The sequence below is a fragment of the Mollisia scopiformis genome (assembly GCF_001500285.1).
Source record: "Mollisia scopiformis unplaced genomic scaffold LY89scaffold_17, whole genome shotgun sequence".
In the NCBI taxonomy this organism is placed as follows: domain Eukaryota; kingdom Fungi; phylum Ascomycota; class Leotiomycetes; order Helotiales; family Mollisiaceae; genus Mollisia; species Mollisia scopiformis.
In genome coordinates this window covers 1227252-1242177 of record NW_017263597.1, presented here as the reverse complement: position 1 = coordinate 1242177, position 14926 = coordinate 1227252, and the positions used below count along the sequence as shown (strand labels likewise).

At 47.6% G+C, this 14926-nt stretch overlaps 8 protein-coding genes across 8 annotated transcripts; 4 read left to right on the top strand and 4 right to left on the bottom strand.

Moving 5' to 3' along the window:
- Positions 1-229: 229 nt before the first annotated feature.
- Positions 230-1730, bottom strand: LY89DRAFT_752697 (uncharacterized protein; the record flags this gene model as incomplete). The annotated part of the gene is made up of 5 exons (XM_018221254.1): positions 230-689; positions 794-861; positions 916-1301; positions 1419-1523; positions 1575-1730. The coding sequence occupies 5 exons, from the start codon at positions 1728-1730 to the stop codon at positions 547-549; spliced, it is 858 nt and encodes a 285-aa protein (XP_018068947.1). The 3' UTR covers positions 230-546.
- A 24-nt stretch (positions 1731-1754) lies between these two features.
- LY89DRAFT_650496 (putative Acetylxylan esterase A) lies at positions 1755-2587 on the top strand (the record flags this gene model as incomplete). The annotated part of the gene is made up of 2 exons (XM_018212111.1): positions 1755-2293; positions 2350-2587. The coding sequence occupies 2 exons, from the start codon at positions 1755-1757 to the stop codon at positions 2585-2587; spliced, it is 777 nt and encodes a 258-aa protein (XP_018068946.1).
- Positions 2588-3191: 604 nt separating this feature from the next.
- Positions 3192-4726, top strand: LY89DRAFT_621151 (Aldo/keto reductase). The gene is made up of 4 exons (XM_018210937.1): positions 3192-3546; positions 3593-3805; positions 3863-4243; positions 4366-4726. The coding sequence occupies exons 1-4, from the start codon at positions 3408-3410 to the stop codon at positions 4560-4562; spliced, it is 930 nt and encodes a 309-aa protein (XP_018068945.1). The 5' UTR covers positions 3192-3407; the 3' UTR covers positions 4563-4726.
- A 187-nt stretch (positions 4727-4913) lies between these two features.
- LY89DRAFT_784504 (uncharacterized protein) lies at positions 4914-5963 on the bottom strand (the record flags this gene model as incomplete). Its single annotated transcript, XM_018222794.1, has 2 exons — positions 5012-5963; positions 4914-4962 (listed from the first exon to the last, which is right to left on the bottom strand). Exons 1-2 carry the CDS (start codon positions 5608-5610, stop codon positions 4914-4916), a joined length of 648 nt encoding a protein of 215 aa, XP_018068944.1. The 5' UTR covers positions 5611-5963.
- A 1169-nt stretch (positions 5964-7132) lies between these two features.
- Positions 7133-7691, top strand: LY89DRAFT_720864 (uncharacterized protein; the record flags this gene model as incomplete). The annotated part of the gene is made up of 2 exons (XM_018218596.1): positions 7133-7376; positions 7426-7691. 2 exons carry the CDS (start codon positions 7133-7135, stop codon positions 7689-7691), a joined length of 510 nt encoding a protein of 169 aa, XP_018068943.1.
- A 561-nt stretch (positions 7692-8252) lies between these two features.
- On the bottom strand, positions 8253-9392 carry LY89DRAFT_589757 (aquaporin; the record flags this gene model as incomplete). Its single annotated transcript, XM_018209553.1, has 3 exons — positions 8253-8535; positions 8598-9050; positions 9103-9392. 3 exons carry the CDS (start codon positions 9390-9392, stop codon positions 8253-8255), a joined length of 1026 nt encoding a protein of 341 aa, XP_018068942.1.
- Positions 9393-11838: 2446 nt separating this feature from the next.
- Positions 11839-13007, top strand: LY89DRAFT_650489 (uncharacterized protein; the record flags this gene model as incomplete). Its single annotated transcript, XM_018212110.1, has 2 exons — positions 11839-12243; positions 12297-13007. Exons 1-2 carry the CDS (start codon positions 11917-11919, stop codon positions 13005-13007), a joined length of 1038 nt encoding a protein of 345 aa, XP_018068941.1. The 5' UTR covers positions 11839-11916.
- Positions 13008-13190: 183 nt separating this feature from the next.
- On the bottom strand, positions 13191-14672 carry LY89DRAFT_621142 (uncharacterized protein). Its single transcript, XM_018210936.1, has 2 exons — positions 14430-14672; positions 13191-14381 (listed from the first exon to the last, which is right to left on the bottom strand). Exons 1-2 carry the CDS (start codon positions 14550-14552, stop codon positions 13419-13421), a joined length of 1086 nt encoding a protein of 361 aa, XP_018068940.1. The 5' UTR covers positions 14553-14672; the 3' UTR covers positions 13191-13418.
- Positions 14673-14926: the final 254 nt, after the last annotated feature.

Here is a 14926-nt window from a genome sequence, read left to right as displayed (position 1 = left end):
GAGTTTCTCGGGTTAGATAAAACTAATAGTGAGCTTGGTGCGACCATCGTCACATCCCAAATTGACGCTTGCGAGTAAAAGGGGTTGAGCGAGATATACAGTTGGCCAAAGCCTACTAGCTGCCACAAGAACAGCTTACTTCAGAGGCCTAGAACTTGAAGTCCGAGTTGCAGCTCGGAACAATAGAAGCTGCCAGGATCCAGAGTTTGTAGCAATAAAAGTTTTCTTTCATTTGATAAACGGTCATTCATTCGGTGCTCTCATCTTGCTCACTCGATCATGCTCGATACGAGCATCGACAGTCCTCCTGATTGCCACACCAATCCCCTCCAGTATATATTCCTCACCATCCGCATCAGCATCTCCTCTCAACTCCCTGATATCTTGCGTTACGGGACCACTACCCCTACTTTTGAACCTGTCGAGAGGATTCCTGGAAAGGGTATTCTTCAGTTCTGTGCCACGGCTGGAAATGGTGTTTGCAGTCCAATGCCCGTCTTCAATGTCGTTGCGGAGGGATATATTCTGATGTCGAGAAATAGAGCGTTAGTAAGCATGCGTGGAGTGATCACTGGAGAAACCGGAAAGGTTGAGGGCGCGGAGCAGAGGTCGAATTGTGACCAACGAGGCAGCGGTGATAGCTATCCCAGGTTCGATGAGGGTCCATACCATGGCTGTTGTTCCTGTGTCTTTGTATCTGTTAGGTAGGTTTCATGAAATGTGGGAGTCGAAGAAGCTCAGGAGATGTTGCATGATGCGCGCTGAGGAACATTTGAGAAGGTTATGTACATACAGAGAACGTCGGAGACATTAGTGAGGTCGACAATGTATTTCAAACGAATTAGAGTAGCAATACTTGCACTAGAACCATCTGTGTCAGCGCTCGAGACCAAGACAGTCTCGAAATCTACTCACAATATACCAAGCAAAAGAATAAAAGCCACCGTTGCCTTCGCTTGGATGCTCATCTGAACAGACCAAATCATCGGTATCGGTAGCAAAGCGTACAGCCAATCCGTCAGGATCGTCATCACCGATATAGAGTATGCAGCAGCTGCGAACGAATCGCCAGATACGCATCTCGCATTCTCGATAGCGAAATCCCACTGAGCTTGAACCGGGAGACACTGAAAAAGGTCGTAGATGAAAATTGCCAGGGACCAGATTACCACCACGGCCATACTAATTCGCAGAATCCAGATGTAAGGGCGCGCGATAGCGATACGAAGCAGGAAGATGGCAATGCTCAGTTTGATGAACATCATATTGACGACGTAGGAGAGAGTAGCGAAGGCTTGATACTACTCATAATTAGCATGCCGAGCATGAAATAGATCAAGATTTTTCTTGGTGTTGGAGAAGTCGCCTGTTTGCGTGGCTTCGATGGTACTTTTCAACGGAATGGAAAATGAGCGTACCTTCAGGGATTCTATTTGATTATCCTGTGAGAGGACAGCATTGTGTTTGCCAATGCCATAATGAACGCCTCGAAGAATGAAAGCGCAAGAACACTTAAAGACAGCCTTTATTTGCATGAGCGTTAAATAATTATTCAGACGGACAAGTGGGCTTACGAGTGACGCTAGCATAAGCCAATCGTCCAGTTGGAAGGCTCTTGTTATTCTAACTCGGACATAGCATCGTAGGAGGACTGAAATGTAGGTAAGACTCAAGAATATTGCAACAGTGATGGTAAGGTGGTTGCCATTGTAATCCAGAGAGCTCGTCATGACCGAACTGAGCAACAGGAGCAAATGGAACAACTCGAAAAAGCAATAAGTGAAGTACCTGGGTCCATCTTATCTAGGTTTCGGACGTTTGTTTGTCATCTGGACTTGACTGAGATCGCACTTGGCTACGCACAGAGTGCCGACACGCATGGATTCATAATCATCTACCCGACTGCACCGGCGGGATGTTGGGATGTTGCTTCAACAGCATCTCTCACACACAACGGCGGCGGAGATAGTCAGACGATCGTCAACATGGTCAAATATGCCGAAACGCATTACGGCAGTGATCTAGATAGAGTTTACATGACTGGGAGCAGCTTTGGAGCCATGATGACCAACGTCTTGGCTGGTGCTTATCCGGATGTTTTCAAGGCTGGAACTTTGTATGGAGGTGTTCCAGATGGTTGCTTTTATGTTGCAGGTGCAACTGCTGGAATGACTTCGCCTGGTTGGAATAACCAGTGTTCTGGTGGGAAGTTGATCAAGACAGCCCAGCAGTGGGGTGATCAGGTTCGCAGTTACTATCCTGGATACAATGGAACTCGCCCTAAGATGTTGATGTACGTATATCTGAATTCCTTCACGTGGTCTTGATCTCTGACTTGTAACTCCATAGTTTCCACGGGACAGCCGATACAACACTTTATTATGCCAACTTCGGCGAGGAACTGAAAGAATGGTCCAACGTACTTGGTGTATCCTTCAGTCACAATGAGACCAACACACCCATCTCAGGTTACACGAAGATGATATATGGCGATGGCACACAGCTGGTCGGCGTCTCCTGCTACAATGTTGGACACACGCCGCCTATTCGTCCCTCTGATGATCTGGCATGGTTTGGCCTTGCTTGAGATCATGGCTATAGCTGCAAAATATTTGCGGATCACAGTTCACATATCTTCTTGCTCAAAATTGCAATGACAAGCTTCTTGTATATGCTGCTATCTATTTTGCACATAAACTCTGTTGCCTATCAAACTGTCGTTAACGGAAGCAATATCAAAACCACCTATCTTCAAACTCAATAAAAAGCTAGCCTGTGAAAAGAATTTCTTGACGCTCACTCATGTAGAAGATAGGGAGGTTAAGCATAGATTTCTGACCATTTGCCATGTTGAAGATTAGGAAAATTAATCTGATCTCTGGGTACGCTGTTTATCGCACGCGCACGAGACACTGATCTGCGTGTCCCTACTGGAGCGCATGATACTTATCAATTCCGAGCAGCTCTGACTCGAAAGCTACGTGCGCCAAGAGGGAGCAAGCGGGACTAAGAGCGCAAGAACAGACTCAAAGACGGAAGGCGTGCCAATGTGAAGCTCCGAGCGAGCTGACTAATCTACTCGTGACCCTCGGTCACATGCTCCGATAACACCAGCAGCCGAGCGGCACACTGAATTTATCTCAGTGCCTTTTCTGTACATATTTGGGAATTGCCATCTTCAATCTCTAAAAGGCAATTTTCTCCGCCGGCACCAAACCCAAAACAGATCTCGGGTCAATATTCTCACGAAATTCTGGGTAAATCTGCAATTCTCTGAGACTCTCTCTCAACGGGTAAAGTAATGGCATAACACCCGATAAGGGCAAGAATCGCCGCGCGTTATAAGTATTCAACCTTTTTCATCATCCAGATGTTCTCTCAGTATCTTCCGTTGAACAATTAATATCATGGCAGACACACGATTCAAGCTGAACACCGGCGCCGAGATCCCCGCTCTTGGGTTGGGCACCTGGCAGAGCGACACGGGTTTGGTGAAGAAAGCTGTCGCGTATGCGCTTTCGGTTGGCTACAAGCACATTGATGCTGGTGAGTCGCTTTTGCGGTGGTTGAGAGCTGTCGCTGATTGATACAGCGTACTGCTATGGGAACGAAGATGAGGTGGGGGAGGGGTTGAAGGAGGCATTCGACGGCGGCATCAAGAGAGAAGACGTGTTTGTCACCACAAAGCTATGGTGTACCTACCATTCCAGAGTGGAGCAAAATTTGGATATGAGCTTGAAGAGCTTGGGATTAGACTATGTCGATTTATATTTAATGCACTGGCCGGTTGCGATGAACCCAGAAGGTAGAGTTAATCCCACCCTTCCCTCCTAGAATTATCTCCAACATTGTTGACTCGCAGGTAACCACGAGAAATTCCCCAAGCATCCTGACGGCTCGCGCGACTTGGTCAAAGATTGGTCCCACATCGAAACATGGAAATCAATGGAAAAATTATTGGCGACTGGGAAAGTCAAGGCAATTGGCGTTGCGAACTACTCAGTCCGATACCTCGAGCAACTTCTGCCACACTGCACAGTCGTACCTGCCGTCAATCAGATCGAGAATCATCCTTCTCTGCCACAGCAAGAGATCGTGGATTTCTGTAAAGCGAAAGGCATACATATCACGGCATACAGTCCTCTGGGCAGCACAGGAAGTCCCATGATGAAAGAGAAGGCTATACTTGAGGTTGCAGAGAAGAGAAGCATCACTCCAGCTTCAGTACTATTAAGCTATCATAGTACGTCAACTCTATCTTTTTTGGAGCCAGAATGTCCGTATTGAAGGGCGGACAACCTGTTCTCGGGTGTTCCAAGTTCCGAGAAGTTCTTGGATGAGAGCACATTACTGACTTATCAACAGTTTCCCGAGGAAGCTCTGTCCTCGCAAAATCGGTCAACCCTGAAAGGATAAAAGCCAATATGGACATTGTCAAACTTGATGCCTCCGACATGAAGACTCTAAACGATTATTCTCTTGAGCTGGTTAAATCTGGAAAGGTGGTGCGATATGTCTATCCGGCTTTTGGCGTCGAGTTCGGATTCCCAGACAAATCATAAGAATGGAAAATACGACACCCATCTGCATCTAGAACGGCATGAGTTATGATGGGATGCTTAGACGGTCCAAAGCTGCGGGAGTTCCAATAGAACAGAAATTTTGGTGAGCAATTGAATTACGCCTTGCTCGCAGCGTTTTCTTGCCAACGAAGTTGCATGGTGCTATCCCACTTTACACGACATCGGGTTCAATGTTCACTTTTCAATTATCTTTTCATTATTTTCCTCCCAGACAAAAACCTCCAAATTTGAATTCACCAGCACAGGGAGTTAGTCACCCCCAAAATGTACTCCCGGGAAAAACACATCACCGTTCATCCCACATATTATGCTATTCCCCAAACATATCACTCAAGGAAATAGCATCAGTATGCCTGCCTTAAAGTCTTCAATTTTGCGTCTTCACATCCTAAGCGTTCCATCACAGCATCCACATCCCCACGGCCAACCCAGCCAGCGCCAATCCTGCATTCCCCAATCCTTCAGCTTTCATCACACTCGCACCACTGACTTGCGTTGGAGTTGGGCTGGCGGTGGCACTTGAGGCACATCCGGGACAAACACTGAGAGTGACAGAGCTCTGGATGGTCGAAAACGTGGAATTGAGGACTGGCGTTGGCGAGTAAGTTGTTGTTGGACTGGGTACAGTCAAAGTCGAGCTGGTGAGCAAAGATGGAGCCCAGGTAGTGGTTGGGCTCGTCGAGGTGGGAACGGTGAGTGAGAGGGTTGTTGTGGTAAACACTGAAGCAGGAGGAGTGTATGGGATGGAGAGAGAGTATGTCCAAGTGCTTAGTGGACAACCTGGGCAGACGGTTGAGGTTGTGGTGAAGGCGATGATGGAGGTGGTGCATGGAGTCGAGGAGGGGAGGACTGGTGGGGTGGTGGTGGTAGTTTCTTCGCAAGGAGTGGTTGCTGGTGGAGTCCACTTTGGCCAAGTCTTTGTGGTACTTTCATCACAGTCCGAGGAGGACTTGGGCCACCAGTCTAAGTCTGCGACAACATTTGGAACCACGACCGCAAGGAGGACGGCCAGGATTGAGGTGCGCATATTGAGCTTTCTCGATTACTGATTATCCGAATGTGGTACTGAGTAATGAGGGGAACAAACGAATGTAGACCACAATAACGAGTGAGTGGTACGTTGAGCAGATGCAGCTGAGCAGCAGGAGAAGACTTGGGACGAAGACAGCTCTATATGCAATCCTCCTCTGACCCGCTGGACCGTCTTCTCAGCCTTGAGGACTTACCCTCCGATGACATGGCAACATCATCATAACTTCACCAATACTCAACCTCCAGTATTCATCTCCAGCCCCTACGCACGGTTCCAGAGGTCTCGGCCGAGCATACATGCTAAAATTCATCTGGCCACCATTGGTTGGGCGGAGACCAAGAATCAGGCATGATTGAGAGACCCTGAGAGTTATGTTTCGTTTTTGGTGGCTGTGCTGTATTGTTGATGCGCATTAGAGGTCCGTCATGGGGTCGGGTGCCTGCATATATATTGTTTCGAGTTTCTTCTGTTTAGCCAGACCAATCACATAGTGAGGTGTAGCGTCCACAATTTTGGGGATCATGCAATATCGATATCTCAAGTGATATACACACTACTTCCCGATAGAGCTGAGGTATGCTCAATCTGGGAAACTGCTCTGTGGATAAGTGAGGAAGTAAGAAGGGATTGCTCTGCCGAAGTTCGAATGGCTTGTCCGGATCTGCAACGTTGCGTCAAATCATCCAGGGGGTTTCAAGGCAGTAGCATTGAGTCAATGACAGTATATTCTTGGTGGTAACATTATCCACTGACTTCTTGTGTTGCTGCTCACTCGTTCCGTTTGAAGTGGTGCAAATAGCAGGTTCTCGATGCTAGACAAGATGAGAAACTCTTAGAAAGAAAGTTCCTGAATGCCCATAAAAAAGTTCAAACAAGCTACAAAGGAAGTGTTGATGAGTCAATAGTACATTTTATCTCTGCTTACTTTATTTCTCCTGGCTCTTTGCATGCTCAGCGCTTGACATTGCAATAAATACCAACCTTGGATGCGCATCTAACCTCGTCTTTCGTCGTGGTCTACAAAGGCTGGTGCTTCTTCGACTTTGTGAATCTTTTCATCCAAATATATTAGTAGTATCATTCCGGATACTATTGTTGGACGAAGTTCAAAGAATGTAAGAACTAACACTTGACTTTCAGGAAATTTGGAAGCCTCGAAAGGTTGGGCACTGAAAGCACCCATCCACCGCGGTGTGTATTGATGTGCCAAAGGGCGATTGGAGAGTTAAGAATTTCATGATGAAGTGGACGTTGGTTTTGTCGCAAGGGAGGCCCGACTTGCCATTACTTACACCAAAATTTGACACTTTGCTAGCTCGACACCTGAACAGCAAGCCCATGTTTGTCAAGCTCTGCATCGGTTCTAAACTTCAAAGACAACCTTCAAAGACGCTGACGTTCTATTTATTTCAATGAGACTTCCTTTTCACAGCTAATGTTACCCTAAGCAAGTGACTACTATATCTACGTCTGCTCTCCTATCAGCTTCTCAGCATCCCGATCCCCAGAATTTCTAATGACCCTAAATTCCTGGGCTGAAAGGTGGGCCGAAACGTGGGGATTGAGAGACAATTTCGAGTCCACGGGATTCAAGGTCGCTGCCTACGACATAATTTGGACCGGATGCAATGTCCCTGGACAAGGTGATCAGCCATACAATGCAGGAGAACGTATCCGGTTTCGAGAATATGACAACGAAGATGGAACAAGTTGCACTCATAAGATGTCATTTCAGTTCGGTACCTGGTTTGGGATTTTTAGTACGTGTGGAAATTATCGCCTGGGAGAGGTTTGCTAACGCGAATGTAGAGTGTCAAGCTTCCGAAGATTTCTATTCATACACAGCAACATTAAGCAACTTCGAGTTCTTGGATGGGAATCCAGACCTGAACGAAAATCTTGAACAGATTGGAGCTCGAGATGACTGGTTTACTTTCGAGTTCGTTGATACCTTCGACGATAACGGTTTGCCGTTTCTGTGGTGGAAAAAATTCGAAGGAAGTAGCATGATCGGATCGACCGCATTATTTGGATGGGCGAAGTGCTGTATGGATGAAACTGTAGAAACCGATTAGACTCCGGAGGAAAGAGCACGACTGAAAGAAAGGAGAGACTACTGTGATATTGATTGGTATGACGAGGAAGAAGAGAGAAAGGAAATAAGAGAGCGGGAAGCGGCGATAGAGAAACCCAGTGAAGACTGATCAATTTAGGCAAGTGAGCAGCGGATTTGATGGTGATCATGAGATTGATGTAGACATCGGGCTAGAAGCATTACCAGTGAAAAAAGACATTGAATGCAGCAATGAGGCAGGATCCTGAATTCCAATCCATATTCCCGCATGGTGGAGTTTTGTTGCACATCGAGATTCCGAGCGGAAAGTCCGACGGGCCCGACGGGTTCACAGTTACCAGACAAGAGAGCACACCTGCATCTTGAAGCGAACACCAATAACATCAGCACGAAGCGAATAATGAAATTCGTATCTCCAGCCTAAACTCCTCGCTATACTATACCCTCATCGTACTGTTTTCCAATATTACATTCTCCTGAGAATATCTCCAGTAAGCTTCGCTTCACCAAGCGAACCCCTTTTCGACGCCGCGACGCCAACAAATTTGTTTCCCGTCCAACATTAGACGTCATATTTCTCCTGATCCTTCTTCTTCCTCCAATATCCACCGGTGAGGAGGTACTTGAATCCCAACCATGGCGAATTGATAGGACTCTCTGGTCCCGTATACACAAACACATCGTACAACACAGCGCCGAATGTGCACCCGCAAAACGGTGCTACCATGGGAATCCAAAAGTAGTAACCCCCTGCGCTCCAAACTCCGTGACCGTATCCCAAGATGTATGACATGAGACGAGGACCGAAGTCTCGAGCGAGATTGATGGCATAGCCTGTCTCCCATCTACAGTCTCACATCAGTAAGGTTATTTCGTCTCTACGCGGGGTAAATGCGGGGCAGCTCACCCAAAACATGCCCCCAGCCCGAAGATCAAAAAGAACAACGCGAGCGGGAACATCTGCCCCGCGCCCGTCTTACCCATCGCGCCTGGATTGCTGTCATCCTTCAATGCAAATATGACGAACATCAAAATGGCGCTCGCAATGAATTCGCTAAAGAATTGGCTCGCCTTGGTCATGAACGCCTGGGGGTATGTGCAAAAGATACTAGCTGTCGCAGTCGTACTTGGAGGAACAGTTCTGATGCCATGGCCTTCGAGAGAGTTGATGGCATTGATGTAATTTGCGTAAACAACACCCGAGCCAACGAACCCACCAAGGAATTGGGCGAGGAAGTATATGGGAAAGCGACGCCAGGGCAGTTTGCGAAACAGACAGAAGCAGAATGTTACAGCGGGATTGAGAAAGCCTCCTGAATCGCCTGCAACATAGATTCCGAGCATGACGCCAAGTCCCCATCTGATGTGTGTAAGGATGCTGTGGAATGCTGTGGTAGTGTGGTGTGACTTACCCCCAACTGATGCTCTGATATTGTCCAAAGCCATTTCCTCCTGGTGCAGACTTCTCTCCTGTGCTGAGAAGTACTTGAGCCACACTTCCGTCGCCAAACAAGACCATTATGAACACACCAAAGAACTCGGCGAATGGTTCTCGAAAGATGTGTCTGACAGAACTCCATGTCAGATGTTCATGGACATCATGCTCATCAAGAATTGGGGCTTCTGGTGCAAGTCCTATCTTGGTGCGGATTGTGGACAATGTACTGTGATGCTCCAACTGCTGCTGCGTTTTGTTTGACATTCGTCGAGAACTATTCGTTTTATGTGTTGGAGCATTGGCGAGGTCGAGGTATTCGTTCTGTGTCGGTGCCAATCTAGGACTTCGTGCGTCCTCGCGGTGTGCGAAATGTTCGTATCTTGCGCCATTTGAGGGTCGTCGGGTTGCAGGACCAGAACCAACTGTGTCTGCCTGCTTCTCTAAATGACGGTCGTATGCGGCATCAGAGTTCTGGATAGGATCTCCAGGATCTTTGAGTCCAGGACCGCTGTCATACTTTCCCCCATTGTCTTGACCCAAATCTGCCCAATCCCTCGTCTTCGGACTTGATTCAGGGGAGTATGCAGTACTATCGGAAGACATTGTGACAAAGAAAATCGAAATAATAAATGCAACAGTATATCAAACTACTTGGTAGTTGGAGGAAACATGGGAATAGAGAGAAAAGAACAAGAAAGACAACGAGAAGCTAAGATCACTTACTCAGACATAAAATCAAAGTCCAAGATGACCATCGTGATCCTCGATCGTACATCTCGGCAGCGAACGAGCGTCATCGTGCTCCTACGGAGCCTTACGGAGGATATGCCAAAATGCATGGCGTCGGCGCTGTGCCAGATTCGAGCAGGTGTTTGCACCAAACTGATGAGGCTCTCCAATAAGGCAACGGTCCAAGACAGGGGACACGAACACCATCAGAGTCGGCAAGTGCAAGTGGAGGATGCGGGGAGGAGGACATCGCGGGGATGAGATATCAGACACGGAATCTGTGCCGTTTACCTCGGTGAGAGCCTGATGTGTGGGCGATGGTAGGATGAGGTGTCTCGGATCAGCAGCAATGACATCGACGTCGCCGGAAGAGGAATTGAGACATGACAATTGAAGCGGACAGGACATCAGCGGCTTACAACCCGAAGCCATCTTGCAATCATTGTAGCTGAGAGGATACAACTCTTCCATCGACCGTCGACGTCTATCTCGCAATTGAGTTTATCGTCTCGAGCACAGAACAGGAGGTAAACTCCGCACTGCCGCATGGGCCGAGAAGGCAAATTGTCGAAGCTGACGAATGGAAAGTGAGTGATGAGCCGAGGTGGCGGATGGAATTCTAGAATTCGATTATCAACGAACACACTGTGCATTAGTCCAACCATGGGGAAATAAATGGAGACAGCCTATTATGTCCATGGTAAGGCGAGCTGGAGGATGGAAGCAGAATCCGCTAATGAAAGTGTTCAAGACAAGAAGGCTGTGTCGTACATAGCCGGCCTCGTTTCTCTCCTTATATTTCATGCAATTATCTCGGCACCCGAAAAGCACAGCAGCATTCATCAGGGCAGAGAGATCGACTTCCAAACATTTTAATGTTTGGAGAATTTAGAAGTCCATATCCAACAGCGGCTTTTGCTGCGCGCATGATCGATACCTCAAAATATCCAGATCCTCTCGAAAATGCAGACAGGCACCCTTCACTCGGCTTTGCCTGAGATATTGCTGCGAAGTCGAACATTGTCTCTTGGGAAATGAAAATTCAAAAGGGTTGGACATTGCACTCAAATGACTTTTCTAAGACCTCAAGGATGGCCTTTTCATCGCGAGTTTGCATTTCGGTGATAAAAAAAGAAAAAAAAGAAAAGGAAGCGATTCCCAGTTGATTTCGGGGGCTGAGGATAATGCAAACAAATTCCTCGAGAGGTGTGTCTGTGTATTCCCACTCAAAGGTTCGTGGGATTTTAAGGAAGGCTGATGGACTTACCTGCAAATGTCAGCGGCAAACTCATCGTCCGAAAGCAATATGAGATGAGAATTTCGCGTCGCTACTGTACAGTATGTCGTCATCTGCTATTTGCAAAATTCTATTGCCTGTTTCTCCGAAGCCGAAGTTCGGGCTGGTGCTGCAAGCCCAATCACAGGGCTGGAGCTGATGTTTTTTCCACTACTAATTATAAAAAGGCTGTAAGGTTAAGGTTACGGTGGCTCGCTAGAACGGCTCAGCCCTTCTTCACTCCTCACGGGAACTCAACATCCGCCGGGAAAGGTACATCGGGCTGTCATCCAGCAAGCTGAGAAAAGTCTAATTTACTCGTACCGCGACAAACAAACATCCCCAACCATTTGGAATTGGCGCACGTGTGATGAAGATCGTACTCTCTGGCAAATAGCCAAGCTTTACGGACGCATTCGTTAAGCATTAGCTATAGTTAGCCTTCAACTCATCTGACCTACTCGACCTGTGTCGAGCAAAGTCAAGCTTCAGTAGTCCTGGAAGAAGTTGATCCGGGCCCTAACTTAGACAACCATTGTTATTCCATGATGTAAACCTTATTTGGGAGGCGGTCCTGCCGACTCTGGCTGTGTGATTCATGGCGGTACGAGTAGTGATTGCCCTTCAGCCTTCAGTGTCTGTATATGAATCACGGCGTACCCCGCTCTTCAATCTATAAATTGCTCCCTCAACCTGCATTTAAGTACTCGAGATCTTCTTCATTGTCAAACTCAAACCTTCTTCACTGCAAATCGACGTCTTTGTTTACCATACTACATCAAGATGCGTTTGTCAACCTTCGTTCTGGCATCCACTGCTGCCAACCTCGCCATCGCGGCACCACTCTCTTACCCTCTCCCAAATGGCTTCCCCAACTTGAACGCCACGGCCTTAGCAGAGGTCTACAAACTCGCAGGCGGCACTCTTCCAAACGGAGCACTCCCGACCCAACTCACTGCAGGTGCTACTCAAACTCTCCAGCTCATTGCAGCCAACGAGCTCTTCGAGGTAGCATACTTTACCGAGTTGGTTAACAATATCACCAACAAGGTCCCGGGATATGAGAATGCAGATTCATATGCTCTCAAAACTCTTACCGCTATCGTGAACGTGAGTCTCTTCCGTTATTCGCATTCCGTCAACATATACTTACTTTCCTTCAGCAAGAACAAATCCACGTGCTGGCCGCGAACGGCGTCTTGGCCAACGCCAACCAAACCAACATTCAACCTTGCCAGTATCAGTTCCCAGTCAGCGACTTTGACTCCGCCATTGCTCTTGCCGAGACATTCACCGAGGTCGTTCTTGGAGTCCTTCCACTTGCTCAAATGGCCTTCGGAGTCGACGGCGGTGACGAGACTGGTCTTATCCCAGTCATTGGGTCCATCATCGGTCAAGAGGCCGAGCAGAACGGTTATTACCGCGCCTTCCAGAAGAAGATCGCATCAGCTGCTCCATTGTTGACTGGTGGTGCACCTCAATTCGCATACACTGCTATCAGCCAGTTCATTGTCCCAGGGTCGTGTCCCAACATTGATGTCATCGGCTTGACTGCATTCCCGGCGTTGACCGTCGAGACTACACCTAAGGCCGAGAACAGCACGCAATTGTTCAGCGTCAACGGCACCGTCAGCGCTGCCAATGCAAGCATTGCTTATCTCTCTGGACAGAACCTTCCTGTCACTGTTCCGATTACCAATGTCAATACTGAGGGAGGGAAGACTTACTTCTTTGCCGAGTTCCCATACGAGGCTGGATTCGCTAGGGGTTTGACGATTGGTGCTTTGGTATCGGGATCAAGCCCAACTTTCAACTCCAGTGCTGATGTCGCGACTGCCACTTTGTATGGTCCTGCTCTCATCGAGATCGACTAAGTGAAGTTGATAGAAATTGGACATTTTAGAGGAATGGATGAAGAGGTTTTGAGACTTCTCGTAATTGTATGAACAAAAAGTTAATGTCTAAACGTAACGTAAAATCAATGTACAGCAAATGAGAAACGACATGGGAACGGATGGGTTTGGGTGATTGGCAGCCGACTTTTGGCGTTTATGTGTCAATGGGGTTGGTATTGGCGACTTCGAGGAGCCAACTGCTTTAGGTTTCTAATTCAGTTTAAATCATTCATACCCTGTCTTCCTTCATCTCTCCTGCTAGATCATCTTCACTGACACGTGACTCGAAGAGTGAAGATCGCGCTTCCAGGTTGTGAAGTATTTCCACTGATGATCAATAGTAGCTGATTGTTAGCCTTCAGCTGTATGGATAGTTTCCCGCTTATTGACTCAATAAGATTCAGCAACCGCCAAAACATCTTTCTCAAAATCAAGCTCCAACCAGTCGCCAAACACAACGTCCGACATCTGATGCTCCTTGGGAACTCGAATCGATCCGCTCATCATATAATTAACTCCCATAGCAGTCATTTCCGTCTTCACATCTCTCATGACTTTCCCCTTCATATACGTCGCAAATTGCCTGATCACTTCTCCCTTCTCCAACGAGAATTCGTCCCTGATTCCCTCTTTAGCTTCAGGAGCCACCACATCCAAGATCTCGAGCTCTTTCAGCCAGGGCGCTAGCAACGCATCTCCAGACATCTTCACATACGCTTCCCTAAGACACCACATAGCGTAGAACCGTCGTAGTTTGGCGTCGATAATCGGATCTGTCTGCATCTGCAGCTCCATATCCTCGCCATTCTTCCCTGTCATCTTAACAGCGATCCTCTCATGCCTCTTCTGGCAGCGTGAAATAGCGTCTTGACCATACCCGTTCAATTCCGCTCCCTTGACTCTCAGATCTACGGGCACAGGTGCAAGCTTCATGTAGCTCAATTCCGAGGGCGCGAAAACATCGGCATGCATATCGACCCAGTCGAAGAAACCATGTTTGTCGATGTGTTGATAATCGATCTTGATTCTCTCATTGTCACAAACGACGTCTGCTCCGACTTCGATACGGCTTTTAAATCCGACAGCTGCGATAAGGGCAACGACGCCGGCTTGGTGACTGACGTTGAAAGCGAAGCCGTCCGGTTCGGAGGTTTCTCCTTCGGGGACATAGCAGGGTTTCTTTTTGGCGTCTCTAGAGATGATACTTTTTGACCAAGGGACGTTGCAGAACTTGGTAACGATGAGATGTTTGAGGAGGTGGGAAACTAGTTTTGTCTTTGCGTCTCGGAGATAGTAGTACCTGAGCACGGAGTCTTGCTCTGCCTCGGTCAATAACGAGAGCTCTCTTGCGGCCTATAGTTGTGAGCACAAGCCATGTGATACGGACGGAGAAGTACTTACGACGTTCTTGAACTCTAGCACTTCATCTTTGGGTTTGGCTTTCTTGGGCACAGGCCACATGCGGCGTGTGTCGACGTACCATTGTATGATTCTGGGCCCTGGCGAGCCATCCGTGGTAGCCATCACCGGAGCGATGAGATCCGAGGGCTATGGGGGCAGAGCATCCCAGAAATACGTTCTTTTAAGAAGAAAGCAGTGTGGATCGAGGTTGATGCTGTCGTTGTGTGGCTAATGCGCCGAATGATGTTCGGTGTCCGATTGCACGTGAGATCAAAATCGCAAGTCAGATTATCCACACGTGACTGTTTATTTATATCTGATCGTGGAACAGTTTGTTAGAGGATGCCATTGAGCGGATATTATGTTTCTGGTGCAGCTTCGATATCTAAGCTCAGATACGAGGTTAAGCCTGTTTTGCATAGATCTTGTGATGCACTTGTCAATTGTCCGTTCTCAGATTTCAAGATTACCATCCAATGAACTGCCTTCTTCGATGA